Raw genomic sequence first — 16470 nt, forward strand, 5'->3', positions numbered from 1 at the left:
ATTTTTTCTATCTTTCACCATGAGTTCTCTCTTTTCATGAGCTCTTGATTTTTCTCGAAAAAAGGTGGAACAAATTTTCTTCTCATGTATGCTCTTAGATCATTCCAATCTTTAATTGGTGATTTTATACCACTTTTAACACCATTTTACCTTTGATGCCACCAATTATATGCATGCCTCACGAATCTAGAAGAACACAACCAAACTATATGAAACTTACTACACTTAATAATGAATTGATGAAGTTTTTCAACCTTTTCTTCCCAAGCTAAGTATGACATCGGATCAACTTCTCTACCAAAATGTAAAATTGTATTCTGAACTCTTAAACACAACTTATAAGACCTTTATAAAATAATTTTTTTTATTATTTTATTTTATTTTATAGTATCTAATAAATTATTTATAATGTGTTTTTCGATGGAGAATATAATAAAAAAGGAAATAAAAAATTAATTAATAGTAGTTTTTATTTTAATTTTTGAAAATGTTTGAAATAAGGTTTATAAGTTGATAGTTGCGTTATAATGTCAACAGAATTACTTTGGTCAAGTGATTATGTGTGTGCATGAAAGTGGGCCGACGATGGCCCACCATGTTGTGAAAGAGAAGGGAGCGTGACCGTGAGCTGTTAGGGAGTGATTCCCTCTTCCCCCTTTGCTTGTTTTCCTTTTACTTTGGATGATAGAGAAATTATGTGTGCATGGGAATTACGTGCAGAGGCAAGAAAGTTTTTTTTTTTTATTTCTCTCATTGTTTTGCTTAGGCCAAGTTGAATTTGTTTTTAGCATACCTTGTGTAATACATGAGGGGCATTTCTCCTCATTCATTTGATCCAAGTTAGAAAGCTTGATGGGTATAATAATAAGCATTTGTAGCCACAAACTCTACACCTTGAAGGCTAGGTTATTTTAGGAAGGTAGTATAGGAAGATAAAGGAAACTCTAGGGTGAGTTTTAAGTGAGAATATTGGGAGTATATTTTCGGGCCTTTTAAGAAGCAGAGAGAGGAGGGTTTTGAGGGGTATTTTTAGGTTAAGTGTGAGGGGAAGACGGACAGTAGCCGAAAGAGAGAAGAGAGCCTATTATGCAAGGTTCTTTTGGATGAGGGTGCAAGGCCCAAAAGATTGCTAAAAGGACCAACTAGGTGGTCTGATTTCATTCATCACTAGTATATCCCATTTTAATTGTTTCCTGATGTTCTAGAAGAAGTTTGTTATGGTTTTTTTAGTTTTTTATTTGGCCTGTGTGCCACCTGTCCTAGGAGAACCTTTGGAGTAACTATTTTAATAGTTGTATTGTGCATTTGGAAAGGGCAGAAAAAATATATTTCATTCTCTTCTCTTAACTTTCTTAGGTGGTACCTGACCTCAAATTCAGGGTTCCCTGTTTCAATCTTTTAACATTTGGTGCTCTCGTCACGTTCTCTTCCATGGTAGATAACACACGCCTTAAAACCCTTTCTTATAAGCTTGATGAAATACTCTCACAGATGTCAATCTTTTGCACCCAAATGACCAATATGCACACTCGTCTTTCTTACTCGGAATCCCTTTCATCCCCTTCACCATTCCATTCCATTGCCAACACATCTTCACAACGTCATTTCTTGAATTTGGATGTACCCCGTTTTGACGGTACTGACCTTGTTGGATGGATTTTTAAGATTACCCAATTTTTTGACTACCATGACACACCTGAAGAGGAACGTATCACTGTTGCATCTTTCTATCTTAATGGGGTGGCTTTGACATGGTTTCAATGGATGTACCATAACGGCCAAATTCTTTCCTGGACTCACTTGTTGCAAGCTCTCGAGGCCAAATTTGCTCCCACTGCCTTTGAAGACCCAAGGGGTAAGCTCTTTAAGCTTTCTCAGACATCTTTTGTTTCTGCTTACCTAAATGAATTTGAGGCCACTGCAAATCGCGTGATTGGGCTGTCATCGGCCATCCTATTGAGTTGTTTCCTCTCCGGCCTCAAGTCAGAAATCTGTTGTGAGGTGATGGCTCAACAACCACAAATGTTGTCGATAGCGATGGGTTTGGCTCGGTTGCAGAAAGAGAAATTATGGGATCTTTCTAGCGTTCAACGCATGAAACCACTCTCATCCTGGCACTTTCCATCTCCTACGTGCATTGTTCCCGCTCTTATTCAGCAACTACCACCGAAACCTCTTCCTCCCATCTTGCCTCCTTCATGTTTGAAAACTCGTTATCGATAGTTGACAGAGGAAGAGATGGCAGACTGCCGTGAGAAAGGGCTTTGCTTTAATTGCAATAAAAAATACTCAAGATCTCATCAGTGCCCAACTTGATTCCTTCTTCTTATCATTGAAAGGGAAGACTCCACGAGTGGGTTGGCCTCAGATCCACCGAGTTTGGACCCTGATTCGCGAATGGATGAGCAACCTATACAACCCATGGAATTATTGGACTTACCAGCCCAAATCAGTTTACATGCATTGTTTGGTGTCGAGGCCCCAAAAACGCTTTGTCTCAAGGGTCATATTGGCCATAATCAGATCCGTGTGTTGGTGGATGGGTTAACACGCATATTTCATTCAAAAGGAAGTGGCAATTCGTTTGGGCCTGACCTAATCACCCATCACATTTGTCAAAGTACTGGTTGGGAGTGGCGAAGAATTGACATGTACTACAGTGTGTTCTACAGTGGAGTTGTTAATTCAAGGACATTCCTTTCACATAGACTTGTATGTGCTAGATATGGGGGGATCTGATGTTGTCCTTGGGGCCCAATGGTTAAAACAATTATATTAATGGGTTACCAAACACTGACTATGAAATTTGTCTTTAATCAATCTATCATCGAACTCAAAGGTGATTAGGGGCCACAACCCATTTCTATTTCCTTGCATCAGTTTAGACATGTTGCTCGTTTAGATCCTACAGCCCAACTTTTCTCTATAGTAGTTCGTCCAGGTTCTACACACTACTCTCTTCCTGTACATTCTGATCCTAAAGTACAATAATTAAACACGTCAATCTCCTCCTTATTTTCTGAGCCAACATATTTGCCCCCATCACGTGGAACTGATCACGTCATTCCTCTCTTCCCTAATTCTCATCCTGCCAATGTTAGGCCTTACAAGTATACTCACACTCAGAAATTGGAAATAGAGAAGCAGGTTTACAAAATGCTTGCATCAAGGTGGATACAACCAAGTTCAAGTTGTTGAGAAACAGGTAGGCTTCAATTTACACCAAGAGGGGGTGCATTGGTGAGTTTTCAAAATCAGAGTCTTTTAAAAATCTTTCGCACAAAGTTGAAAAATTTACAAGTCTTTCTTGAATTGCAAGTAATGAAAAATAAGTGCAGCAGAATATCTTAGTTGACTACGCAGATAGTGCAGTCGATTGAATATAAAAGAGAAGGGATAGAGAAATTCAAACACTGGTTTTTATACTTGTTCGGCCAACAATGCCTACATCCAGTGTCCTTCCAACCTAGGAATCAAATGCACTATAATGGTAAAGGTTTTTACAACAAGGAATTTATAGAAGACCTCTACGTCAAAAATATAGATCTCCTCTCTAACCTTCTAACCAAAATATAGTTGCAACAACAAAACCAGACTTGCAGCAAGAATCCCCTCTCCTGCAATCTGTAACACCATGTCGAACAATCCTCAACGTGAACAAGACTCCACGAGTCTAACCCCTATAATCACAACGAGTCCAATGCAACAATCTTCACAGATGCTAAGCTAGAATAACTTCTTGATCAACCCAGATACACCTTCAATGTGTAGATGATGATCAATTAATAAGCGCACAACAAGTCTCCTTTGGAATCTCTTTCAAGAACGATCACCACGGTCTTCTTGGAGAATTCTTAGAGCTCTCAATCACGGAGAAATCTATTTGAAACAGAATATGAAAATGTCAAATTATCAAAAGTCTTAGAACAACTTCATGTTCTGTCAATTTATAGAATTCTGTTTTTCAGAGTTTCTCATAGTCGAATATGCTACTAATACAGTCGACTAGGTTCGACAGTTATAACAGTTTGTCAACCAAGTAGCACCCAGTCAACCAAAAATAAATTCTCATTTAATATAGTTGACCAATTATTCAATGCTCAACTAACTTTCTAAAATATAGTTGTTACTGTATAAGAGCATAACATAATTTCAAATCAAACAACAGATACAGTCGAATGTGCGGCGCACATAGTCGACTTCAACATGTAAGAACATTTTGAAATTCTTTTCTTCTCAAAATCTCACAAAGCACCGTTCTCAAAATCTGTACAAAGAATTTTGTACAGTCAATTCAATTAATATTGGAGTCGACTTTACTACAGCTTTGTCACACAGTTATAAGTTCACAAAAGTGCTTGTGGTTTTCATCTTTCAAAATATGTGCAATGCATCCAAAAATGATGTAACAAGTACAAGTACAATAAGTATGCATTCACACAGCCACTTATCACATACACATGTTCAACAAGTATACCAATCAATAAGCATAAGAACATGTAACACAACAACAACATATGTGTGTTATTAAGCAGTGTGTTTTCATCATCAAAAACCAGGTTGATATAGATATTGTGTTGTCAACAATCTCAGCACAAGTCCATTCTCTTCCCCGATTCTCCTCTTGAAAAAGAAGGACGGCTCACGGAGGATGTGCGTGGATTATCGCGCTTTGAATGCCATCACGGTTAAAGACCAATTTCCAGTTCCCACTGTTGATGAGTTGTTGGATGACCTGGGATCTATTAGATTCTTGAGATTAACAAGGTATTATCACAAGTTCGTACATGGTTATGCAGCAATCGCACAACCCTTGACAGGCCTTCTCAAGAAAAGGAATATCACATGGTCTTCCACAACTCAACAAGCATTTGATACATTGAAATCTGCTATGACTAGTACTATTGTTTTGTCATTGCCTGATTTCTCTAAAACATTCTATGTGCAAACGGATGCCTCTAGATCAACGATGGGTGCGATATTAACTCAATACAATCATCCGATTGCCTATTTCAGTAAAATGTTATGCCATCGTTTATCCAAGTCCTCTGCTTATGTTTGGGAGCTTCATGCCATTACGAGTGCCTGTTGAAAATAGCCCCCTTGTCACTCCATTGGCTGTTTTGAATTTTAAGACAATACCTGTGGATGGTGTTCCTCATCTGGAGACATGTCATGGGAAAAATGACAAGAACTCAAATCATTGTATGACCTTAAGGACAAGGTCCTTGCAAAAGCGGATGTTATTGTTATGCAAGGTCCTTTGGATGAGGGTGCAAGGCCTAAAAGATTCATAAAAAGACCAACTGGGTGGTCTGATTTCATTCATCACTAGTATATCTCATTTTAATTATTTCCTGATGTTCTAGAAGAAATTTATTATGGTTTTGTTAGTTTTTTATTTGGTCTGTTTGCCACTTGTCCTAGGGGAATCTTTGGAGTAACTATTTTAATAGTTGTATTGTGCATTTGGAAAGGGCAGAAAAAATATATTTCATTCTCTTCTCTTAACTTTCTTAGGAGGTACCTGACCTCGAATTTAGGGTTACCTGTTTCAATCTTTTAACAGAGTCAACCCTAACCCTTTCCATTATAAGTGAAGAGAATGATTATTCGAGAAAGAAAGAGGGAATATCATTGTTCTCGACCGAAACTGTGAGACCCAAGGAGAGGAAAGAAGTTGTTGTTGCTGCCATGGGAAAGGAGAGACCATCTAATGTCTTCTAGGATTCAAAGGAACTCTAGCAATCTTTTGGATAAACCAAGGTAAGGGGAGCACACCAAAATCTACTAGTTGTTGGGGGTGTTGGGCAGTATTTTCATGGGTTAGGTAATGTTTCATGATATTCTATTACTATGATTACATTCTCTAATCTTATGAGATGTGAGGGTGTTGTTTGGATGGGTCCGTGTTATGGGAGAATGATGGTTTTGCTCGATATTCGTCAGAGCATTTTCCTTTACTTTATGTCTTCTGATTAACCTTGTAAAGGGTAGGGGTTTGGTGTTTCTTTCAATTCAGTGGAAACTGTGGTTTTTGGGGTGATTCGCATAGGACCTCTAGGTCATGTACTTCATTTTGGTTGCACCATGTTTAACCTTATTTCACACTCTCTAAACTAGAGTGACCCCATGGGCTTAAGGGTCTCGTTTCTTTCTTTTCTTCACTACATAAGGGATGTGGTGTATTTCATTGGGTTAGAGGAAAATCTTGGGTTTTCCTGACAGAGAGTGGTTGATTGGACGAGAGAAGGAAGTGAAAGGAGAGAAATAGAAGAAGGGTGGAGAGTGGAAGCACGTGAAAGTAAAGATAGAGAAGAAGGAAGAAGAATGGACAAATTTTTGTTAGAAGTTCAAGGGAAGAAAGAAAGAAAGAGTTACACATGAGGTAAGAAGATGAGTGTTTAGATGAGAAGGGAGATAAAGTGGGTGAGAGTATAACCTAGAATGAATAAGGGTAATGCGGAAAAATGAATAGGAGCACTTGATGAGGGAGAGGAAACTAGGAGAGAAGTACGGGAGAAATGGGCATGAAATAAGGGATAGAGGGAGGATGGTTATTCTTGGGATAGAAAAGGAAAAGAGAAGAGGGTGTTGTTGGAAGAAAGACTTCAACCAAGAAAAATGACTACGCATAGAGGGTCGTTACATGTGGGTATGAATATTTTTTCTGTCTTTTTCCTTTGTGAATGTATATGTATTTTTATAATGAAGGGGTATTCCTCCTTCTTTTAGTTGAGTTACATGGGAGTGTCTAGGGTGTCCATCTCTTTTGTTGGTTTAACTTACATAATGTATTAAAGGAAAATGTATCTTTAACAACTTTTTTTGACAACTTTTTTACAACCGCTTATGTGATAGCTTGTGATTAGTCCGTTTCAAATATACGAACCAATAAAGTAGTGACACATAATTTGTTGTCAAAAAGTTGTTAAAATACCATGGTCCTGTATTAAATCCAAAAGGGGAGAGAGACCGTGACCAAATTTTTTTTTTTATCAATGTATGTATTAATTGATGAATTTCTGTTGGCTGGTAGCGGCTATGATGTTCTTGTTGAGTATTAATGGGCCAAGTGGGCCCACTTGGGTTTTCTTGTCATCTTAGCACTGGATAGTGAAGTTAAATATTTATCTGTGTATTTTTTTATATACCATTGGTTAGTTATTACATGTAATGAATTGTGTTGTAAACATAAAACTATGTTTTTCTTTGTATTGTTGTTAGATAAGTGGGATTTTCATATTGCGATACGTCAAGGAGTTGAGTCTCGTGTGGAGATAGAGATTCGAGTGTCACCCTTCCTCCTGCACGAGGACTCGAAAGGGTTAGATGTCTTGCCCAAAGGCTTTGGCTCGTGTTGAGTATAGTGCGCTGATGCACGTAGTATTGATATTTTTACTCGTTAGTTATTGAGAATTCGGGGAGATAGGTTTAAAGTTGTGATGTAAGACGACTCAAATCACTTTTTATTAAGAACAGGTTGTGACGACACAATGCATAATTTGATTCTAATAGTTTCATAATATGATTCTATGGTTTGTTTTATTCAATGTTTAATATGAATATACTGTGTTAAATGGTATGATATTTCTGGTTGCTCACTCTTGCATGTTTGTGGTTGTGGTTTCCACCTGCGATGATCGTACTTGTATAAAAGTAAATGGTGTTACAGATCAGACTGGTTCGAAGTAGCTGACGAGAATTGGGAAGTTTAAGTTTGAGGTTTATCATTTATTTTTTTCATTGTTTTAAGGTTTTCAAACTTTGTGTTTTTATGTATAAGTGACATCCCGATATTTTTGTTTTATATGGACGACGTTTACAATTATGGTTTTGCTTTCGTGTTATAATTGAACAAAGTTTTTTATTATCCAAAATGAATGTTTTATGGAAATGGTTTGAGAAAATTGTAAATTAGTGGCATCCTACTAAGGGTGTTATACAACTCATCCTCACTATACTTATAATAGAAACGATCATGATCCCAAAAATGATCATGCAAACTAGAATGATAGAAGTTTTCCTTGTGGTGACTATTATGAAGCTCATTTCTATTAGGAGAGTCTAGTGTACCTTCTTCTCCTACATAAGGTTTCCTTTTTTTTTCGTCTTTTTGGTCCATTATAAATTGAGTAAACATACTTTCTAGCTTACTTACTTTTTTGTGAATATTCATTCCTAAGATTTAAGTCCTCTTAGCTATCTCTTATAATATTATGAACACTTGAATGATGAGAATGTTTACTCATGTGAAGTTCAAAAGAGTTCATAAGGTTTTCAAAACACTTCATAACTATGAATGAAAAGATTGTCACAAGTAAAAGTTTCTTTTTGGGTGGATGATTTAAAGAGAAACAATAACGTAAGAATGTTCCAAGTAGCTCTTAGGAAGGACAGGTAAGTCACAATGGACAAACGTAAAAACCAAGTCCTTCCTAGTCAGAGTTTCCTTAGATTACCCTTATCTAAGTTTCAAAGTAAAATTCTTCCAAAAAATTTTCAAATGCAAATGTAAAGAATGCTCCTAAAAACAAAGAAAGATTTATCTAAAATGCTTTCAAACAATGTGTAATACCTATGTAAAATAAAAATTATAAATGTGAATAACTCTCTTAACTCAATGATTTTGTGATCAAGAAAAACCAATGTTCTTCTTAGCCCAACCACGTTACAAGCCATAAAAAGTCCTTGTGATGATAACTTGTGTGTGAGTATGATTGATTGTGGTTAAATGAAAGGCAAAGTTAATTTGTGTAACATTGTGATAGTAGAGAGAATGAGTCACCTCAATATACACTGTGTGCTTGAGTGAACCACTTTTCTTGGTGATGAGTAGTTCCAGTTATACATGATTGCATTCGTGCTTGGTTAATTGGTCATTCATGATAATAGCATCTATTGGAAAGACTGTGATTATGTGAACACCATATTGAGTTTAATGGAAGTAATGCATCTATACATCTTGACTGATATTTGTATGATGAGCTGAGAGTGATTACTTGTCTTGGAAGAAAAAGTTTTGGAGAGTATTAATCCATTGTATTGATTGTTTGAAAACTGAGTTACATCTTGTTTTGTTTGAGGGCAAGCAAAATTCTAAGTTTGGGGCTGGGATAACGGTTCAAAAACCGTTTTTTTCATACTTAATTTTGATACAAAACACACCCTTTATAACTTAGAAATTAGCTTGAACTCATGCAAATTTCTTTAGTTAGGTTAAAAGAAGAGTCAAAGGTGGTTTTAGAGATATTATGCTTGGTTTTCCTTGTTTTGACAGGGTTAGACGAGAATTGAATGATGGAGAGTGAAGTAGGAAGGAGTTGGACTCAAGAAAGGATGAAAAATGGTGCAAAGGAAGAATCGCAGCCACCGCTCAGCGCAAGTTTTAGCGCTGAGCGCCAACTTTGTGAAAAGAGCCACTGCTAAATTCTTAAGCGCCAACGTTGAGGGGAAAAGTTAGAGCCTCGCACACCGCTGAGCGCCCGATCCAGCGCTGAGCGCTGGCCTTCTCAGAGACAACACTGCCAAATGCCTGAGCGTCTTACTTAAGTATCGCACCTACCGCTGAGCGGTGAAACCAGCTCTGAGCGCTGTAGTTGGGCTTGGGCCTGTTTTCTGTAATTTTTCATAGTTTATAAATAGATTTGTGCGACCCTTAGGGTTATCTTTTGGTAGAGAAAAGATGCAAAAACACTCATTCTCACTCCTTGGAGGCGAATTTTAGATGCGAAAGCTCCAATCTTTCAATTCCAGAGTTATCTTTTTCATTCTTTCCATTCAATTCATATAGTTTCACCATGACAATGGTGAGCTAAACCCTTTGTTGTTGGGGAACGATGTAATCCTTTTGAAACTCTCTTATATCGAAGTTCTTATTTTATTCATATACTTTAGTCATCAATAGTTTGAGTTTTCTTCTTTATACTTCATGCTTGCTTTGTTTAACTCATCCAAATCATGATCATTGATTTTTTCGATATGGACACACACGGAAAAATCTAGACATGAGGGGAATTCTCTTGATTATGAAATATTACCTAGACACTGGAATAGGACAGTCAATTTCTTTAAGCTTCTGTACACTGAAATACATGACTAATTACTAGGGAAACTAGACATAATAAACTAGTAATTGGGAGTAGGCTCTCTTCGCCGAGACATCGGGTTTAGAGTAATTTAGAAAGTTGCACGAATATTAATAACGAATAAGAATAGTAGATATAGGAGAGTGGATTAGTATGAAACCGTAAACCCCAACAACACCATTCATTCATATATTTATCTGTCAATTGATCAAATTTTTGCATTTACATGTTTATTTTAGTTTTTTCACTACAAAATCTAAATTTAATCTTTATCAAGTCTTAAGAAATCAATTCACTTAAACGATTAGGCCTAAGAATCCCTTGGGAAACAATATTCGGACTTAATGTCTATTATTACTTGATACGATCTGATACACTTGCCAGGGTGTTAACAATGGGAGAAGTGTCTAAAAGGTTCCTTAGTTTCCTTTTTGTGTCTTTTCGCTGATTGGCTGGGGTGGGGCCCGCATTGGCCCATACTGTCAAGTGGGGAAGGGGCTAGTTGATTCGTGTTGCACGTGGATGGGTGGTTCTATTATTGTTTTGTTTTTCGTTGATTTTAATGTGGAGAGAGAATTTAGTTTGTGACACGTGCTAGCAGAGGAAACCTTAGTGTTAACGCCCTCTTACCCTTTGCTCTACCTATCTCGTGTAGTGTTTTGAATGAGAGTGAAAGTGGGACCCAATAAAGTAGATTAGCTAATAAGAGGAGAGAGGACTTTAGGGTGCCTTTTTCTTTTGTATGCTATTGTAGATTGATATTTGGCCAATATGTCTTTCACCTTGTGCATGAATCTAGGTTTGACAAGAGAGAAAGAGAGAGAGAGAAAGAGAAGGGTAACTTTTCGCATGCTAAGTCTTTTTCTTTTTAACCATAACCGAGAGTGAGAAAGTTTAGATGGTACCCTCTGCACGTTCTCGGTTTGCTTCCCTTTGGGCTTTGAGAAAGCTTTTGAGTGAGACATTTTGTTACTTGGGAGGGGGCTTATTTCCTTTTGTTTTCCTTGTCTAATCACTTAACGTTGGGCACCTTTATCACAATTAAAAACACATATTTCATCATGTTAAAAATTGCTTCAAGACTAAAACATGCCCACCTTTTAATTCTATTTTATTTTTTCCCTACTTTTAAGGAATCAGTTTTGGTTTGTTATTTCTGATTCATGCATTTTATTTAATGGCTTCATTCTTGGAACACCTTGTTAGTGAGTAGTTATTTTTTAAATTTTATAAATTGTAATGTTTTCTGATTTAATAAAGTAAGTTTTCATTGTTCTCTTTCCATATATTCTCCTTCAATATATTTTCCCGTTCATTTATGTTCATTTTTGTTCCTTATTAAAAAACTTTGGTTTCCTATAAACACCAACAAGTGGTATCTAGAACTTTTTTTCTTACGGGACCTTAGAATGGATTCTGAAACAAGTTTTTCCTAAGCAACTCTTACAATTTTCAATGGGGAAAACTACGATCTTTGGGCTATTAAAATGGAGGCTTACATAGAAGCTTTAGATCTTTGGGAAGCCACATAAGAAGATTATGAAATCCTTCCGCTGCGTGACAATTCCATTGTGGCCTAGATAAAAAATCATAAGGAGAAGAAAACCTGAAAAGCAAAAGCAAAGTCATGTCTTTATGTTGGCATCTCTGCAACCATCTTTACTAGGATCATGACTCTCAAATCAGCAAAAGCAATTTGGGATTATCTATAAAGAGAATATACTGGAGATAAAAAAAAAATTCCAAGTATGCAAGTGCTTAACTTGATGAGAGAATTTGAACTTCAAAGTATGAAAGCGTCTAACACAATCAAGGAGTACTCAGAAAAATTGTTAGGTATTGCCAACAAGATAAAATTATTGGGAAGTAATTTTGCAGATTCCAGAATTGTTGAGAAAATTTTGGTGAAGGTACCAGAAAGGTATGAAGCAACTATTGCTTCTTTGGAAAATACAAAGGATATTTCTAAAATCACTCTTGTTGAAGTGATACATGCCTTCGAGGCCCAAGAACAACGAAGATTGATGAGGGAAGGTTATGCTACTGAAGGTGCTCTTCTTGCTAAGAGCCAACAAGCAAAAAACTACAAGAAGAATCGTCCAGCCAACAATCAGAGCAGTGCAAATAATTACAACAAAGGAAAGGGTGAAAATAAAAATGGGTTACCCTCCATTCAGATGTTGGAGGAGAATAGATGCCAAATGCATAAAGTGCAATCAAATTGGACATGAAGCAGTCATATGCATGAGCAAAAATCAACCGCAAGAGGAAGAAGCTAAAGTTGTTGATTAGGAGGAGGAGGAAGATCAATTATTTATGGCCACCTATTTTGCAAGTATTGAAGAAAATGAAAGTTGGTTGATTATAGTGGTTGCATAAACCATATGACCTATGACAAGGAGCTTTTCAAAGATTTAAAGCCAACCAACATCACCAAAGTCAAAATAAGCAATGGTGATTATATTTCAGTCAAATGAAAGGGAACTGTTGCAATAACAAGTTGCCTAGGTACAAAGTTAATTTCTGATGTCCTTTTTGTACCATAAATTCAAAAAAACTTGTTAAGTGTTGGCCAATTAATTGAAAGAGGCTTCAAAGTTGCTTTTGAAGACAATTTTTGTTTGACTAGAGACGCAACTAGTCAAGAAATTTTCAAAATCAAAATGAAAGGGAAAAGTTTTTTTCTAAATCCATTGGAGGAAGATCAAACGGCCTTTCCTTTCAAGGAGAAGATCACAGAAGTTTGGCACAAAAGGCTTGGGCATTATCATCACCAAGGGCTGCTGAAAATGCAGTCTAAGAAAATGGCAGTTGATCTTCCAGAACTTGATGATCAAAATACCAACATGCAAGACATGTCAATTTGGAAAGCAAAAAAGAAATCCATTCCCGAAGTCAACATGGAGAGCCACTCATAAATTGCAGCTCACCCACACAGATGTTTCAAGCCCTCACAGAACACCTTCCTTAAAAGGTAGTCTCTATTTTATCACCTTTATTGATGACTTCACCAGAATGTGCTAAATTTTTTTTTCTTGAAGTTTAAATCAGAAGTAGCTCAAGTTTTCTGGAAGTTTGAGACAAGAGTTGAGAATGAAAGCAGCTGCAAAATTCAGATTTTAAGATCTGATAATGGGAAGGAGTATACTTCAGAAGAATTTGACAAGTTTTGTGAAGATTCAGGCATAGAGCACCAACTTACATCCCCTTACACACCTCAACAAAAATGGAGTTAGCGAGGGGAGAAATAGATACATCATGGAGATGTCAAGATGCATGTTGCATGAGAAGAATTTGCCATAAACGATTTAGGTAGAGGTAGCAAATACAATTGTGTTTCTTCAAAACAGGCTTCCAACAAAGGTAGTGAGAGAAATGACACCATTTGAGGCATGTATGGTTATAAACCATCTCTAAATTTCTTAGAATATTTGGTTGTTTGTGTTTCACTCATGTTCCACAGAGTAAGCATGATAAGCTTGATAGGAGAACTTCACCAGACATTTTTATAGGCTACAATTTTGTCCGTAAAGCCTATAAAATTTTCCAACTACAAACTGGAAATATTATTGTTAATAGGGATGTTCACTTCATTGAGGATGAAGAGTTAAACATGAATGATGCAAAAAAGAAGGGTGAGGACATGGCAAAACTGAAACTCAAGTTTTCTAGTTCAAGCATTGAAGAAGAAGATGACTCGCAGAATCAAACAGTGGATGATGCTCTTATGAGAGGAACAAGGTTGCTCTCAGATGTTTATGAAAGGTGCAATATTGCCTTATGTGAACCTGCTGACTATGCATAAGCAAAAAAGGATCAAAGGTGGATATATATAACGAAGGAGGAGTTGTCGATGATAGAGAAAAACAAAACTTGGATCCTAGTGGATAGACCTCAAGACAAGAAGGTAATTGGAGTCAAGTGGGCGTTTAAAGCAAAACTTAATGTTGATGGCTCAATCAACAAACACATAACTAGGTTGGTGGTTAAAGGGTATTCCCAAATCTTTGGTGTTGATTATTTTGACACTTTTGCTCCCGTTGCTAGATTGGACACAATCAGGTTACTCCTTGCAGTAACTGCATAAAAGAGATAAAAAATGTTCCAGTTGGATGTAAAATCAGCCTTCTTAAACGGTATCTTACAGGAAGAAATTTATGTTGAGCAACCCCAAGGATTTGTGAAAGAAAGTGAGGGAGATAAGTCTATCTTCTCAAGAAAGCCCTTTATGGTCTAAAGCAAGCTCCAAGAGCTTGGTATAAAAATTGATGAATATTTGCTGAATTTTGAATTTGAGAAAAGTCTATAAAAAACAACCTTGTATGTCAAGCACAATGAACCTGACATTCTTATTGTTTCATTATATGTTGATGACCTACTAGTTACAGGAAACAATACAGAGCATATTCAAAACTTCAAACAAGAGATGATGAAAGTGTTTGAAATGACAGATCTTGGAGTTATGTCCTACTTCCTTGCATGGAGATCAAGCAAGGGCAAGGTGAAATTTTCATATGTCAGAAAAAGTATGCAAAGGAAATACTAAAGAAATTTCAAATGAAAGAATGCAAGGTAGTAAGCACTCCAACGAATCAAAAGGAGAAGTTGCATAAAGAAGATGGTGCTAACAAAGTTGATGAAGGATATTTCAGGGGCTTGATTGGTTACTTGATGTACCTCACAACAACAAGGCCCGATATTTTAAATGATGTAACTCTTTTGTCTTGATTCATGCATTATGCAATTGAATTGCATCTCAAGGCTGCCAAAAGAGTGATTTGGTATGTGAAGGGTACAAGTGATTTTGGTGTTAAGTTCACATAGAGCAAATAATTTAAGCTGGTGGGTTTCTCTGATAGTGACTGTGGAGGTTCTATGGATGATATGAAAAGTACATCAGGCTACTATTTTACTCTTGGATCAAGTGTTTTCTCCTGAAGCTCAAAGAAGCAAGAAATTATGGCTCAATCCATTGCAGAAGTTGAGTTTATTGTAGCAAGAAATTATGGTTAAGAAAGATTTTAATGAATGTAAGTCTGGAGCAGAAACAAAGAACCAAGATTCTTGTTGATAACAAGTTGTTATTGTTATTTCCCATAATCTTGTATTTCATGAGAAAACTAAGCATTGCAACATCTAAGTTGTTTTTTTAAGAGAAGTGAAGAAAAATGAATTTGTGACTTTGATTTATTGCAAGTGTGAAAATCAACTTGTAGATTTATTTACAAAACCTCTTTCAGTCAGCAGGTTCAAACTTCTAAGGCAAAAAATTGGTGTTTAAAGCTCCTAAAGCAAGTTAGAAAATTGCTTCAGGACTGAAACATGTCCACCTTTTAATTTTGTTTTATTTTTTATTATTTCCCTATTTTTTAGGAATCAGTTTAGGTTTGTTATTTCTGATTCATGCATTTTATTTAATGGCTTAATTCTAGGAACACATTGTTAGTGGGTAGTTATTTTTTAAATTTTATAAGTTGTAATGTTTTCTGATGTAATAAAGTAAGTTTTCATTGTTCTCCTACCATATATTCTCCTTCAATATATTTCCCCGTTTGTTTCTATTCATTTTTGTTCCCTATTAAAAAATTTCGGTTTCTTATAAAAACCAACACATCATTTAATGCCAGGATCATTTTGGAGTGAACAACGAGTCAAGAAAGGAAACCTCTGATGGGTGTTAATGTAGAATATCTCGAGCAGTTTGAGAGCATATCACGGGTCAGATGTGATGGTATCATGAATGAGTATTTAGGTCATTTTTTTTTTGTTAAGTATAGGAGGAGTCAACTCATAGCAGTCGTGAGAGAATGAGAGCAAATCCTAACATATTTTGTTCCACATCCAAACCGAGAGGGTATTCGAGAGAAGAAGACCTTGCATTCTGCATCATCTCTTGAGAGCAACGAGTGAGAGTAAGGGATTGTGATACCAAGGAGAAAGAGGATTTTATTGTTGTAGTTACTACATAGGAGAGACCTTCCAAGCCTTGCTATGAACTAAGTAAACCGGTAGCAATTCTCTAGAAACCAGGTAAGGGGAGAAAAATGAGTCTTGTTTTGTGTATAATATGTTCATCATATCATTCTTTCTTGATAATGATTGTTACGTGTGGTGAAAGAGTTGTTACGTTGTTGGAGTTTTGGTTATGGATGGTGTAACCTAAACGCATGAAAACGAGTTATAAATGTATGTTAAGGACTTTCGTGGTTGTTTTGGGAACATATTTCTTCCCCAATGCCATTGTTATTACTCTTGGAAAATGTAGTAATCATGCTTGTAATGAATGGTTGAAGTTCTTAGGTTATACTTGCTATGTGAAGATTAGAACTGTCAAAATAGGTTACAACCTGCAAGTCAACCCAATCAGAACCCCCACCATGGG

The 16470-nt window shown here is 36.5% G+C and overlaps 1 protein-coding gene across 1 annotated transcript; it reads left to right on the forward strand.

Annotated features, from left to right (window-relative positions):
• The first annotated feature begins 11836 nt into the window (after positions 1-11836).
• Positions 11837-12319, forward strand: LOC106765982. The gene has a single exon (XM_014650744.1). The coding sequence runs from the start codon at positions 11837-11839 to the stop codon at positions 12317-12319; it is 483 nt and encodes a 160-aa protein (XP_014506230.1).
• Positions 12320-16470: the final 4151 nt, after the last annotated feature.

This window comes from Vigna radiata, chromosome 7 (assembly GCF_000741045.1).
Source record: "Vigna radiata var. radiata cultivar VC1973A chromosome 7, Vradiata_ver6, whole genome shotgun sequence".
Classification (NCBI taxonomy): domain Eukaryota; kingdom Viridiplantae; phylum Streptophyta; class Magnoliopsida; order Fabales; family Fabaceae; genus Vigna; species Vigna radiata.

Coding starts and splice junctions, on each gene's coding strand:
- LOC106765982 (XM_014650744.1), top strand. CDS start 11,837: ATGCAAGTGCTTAACTTGATGAGAGAATTTGAACTTCAAAGTATGAAA.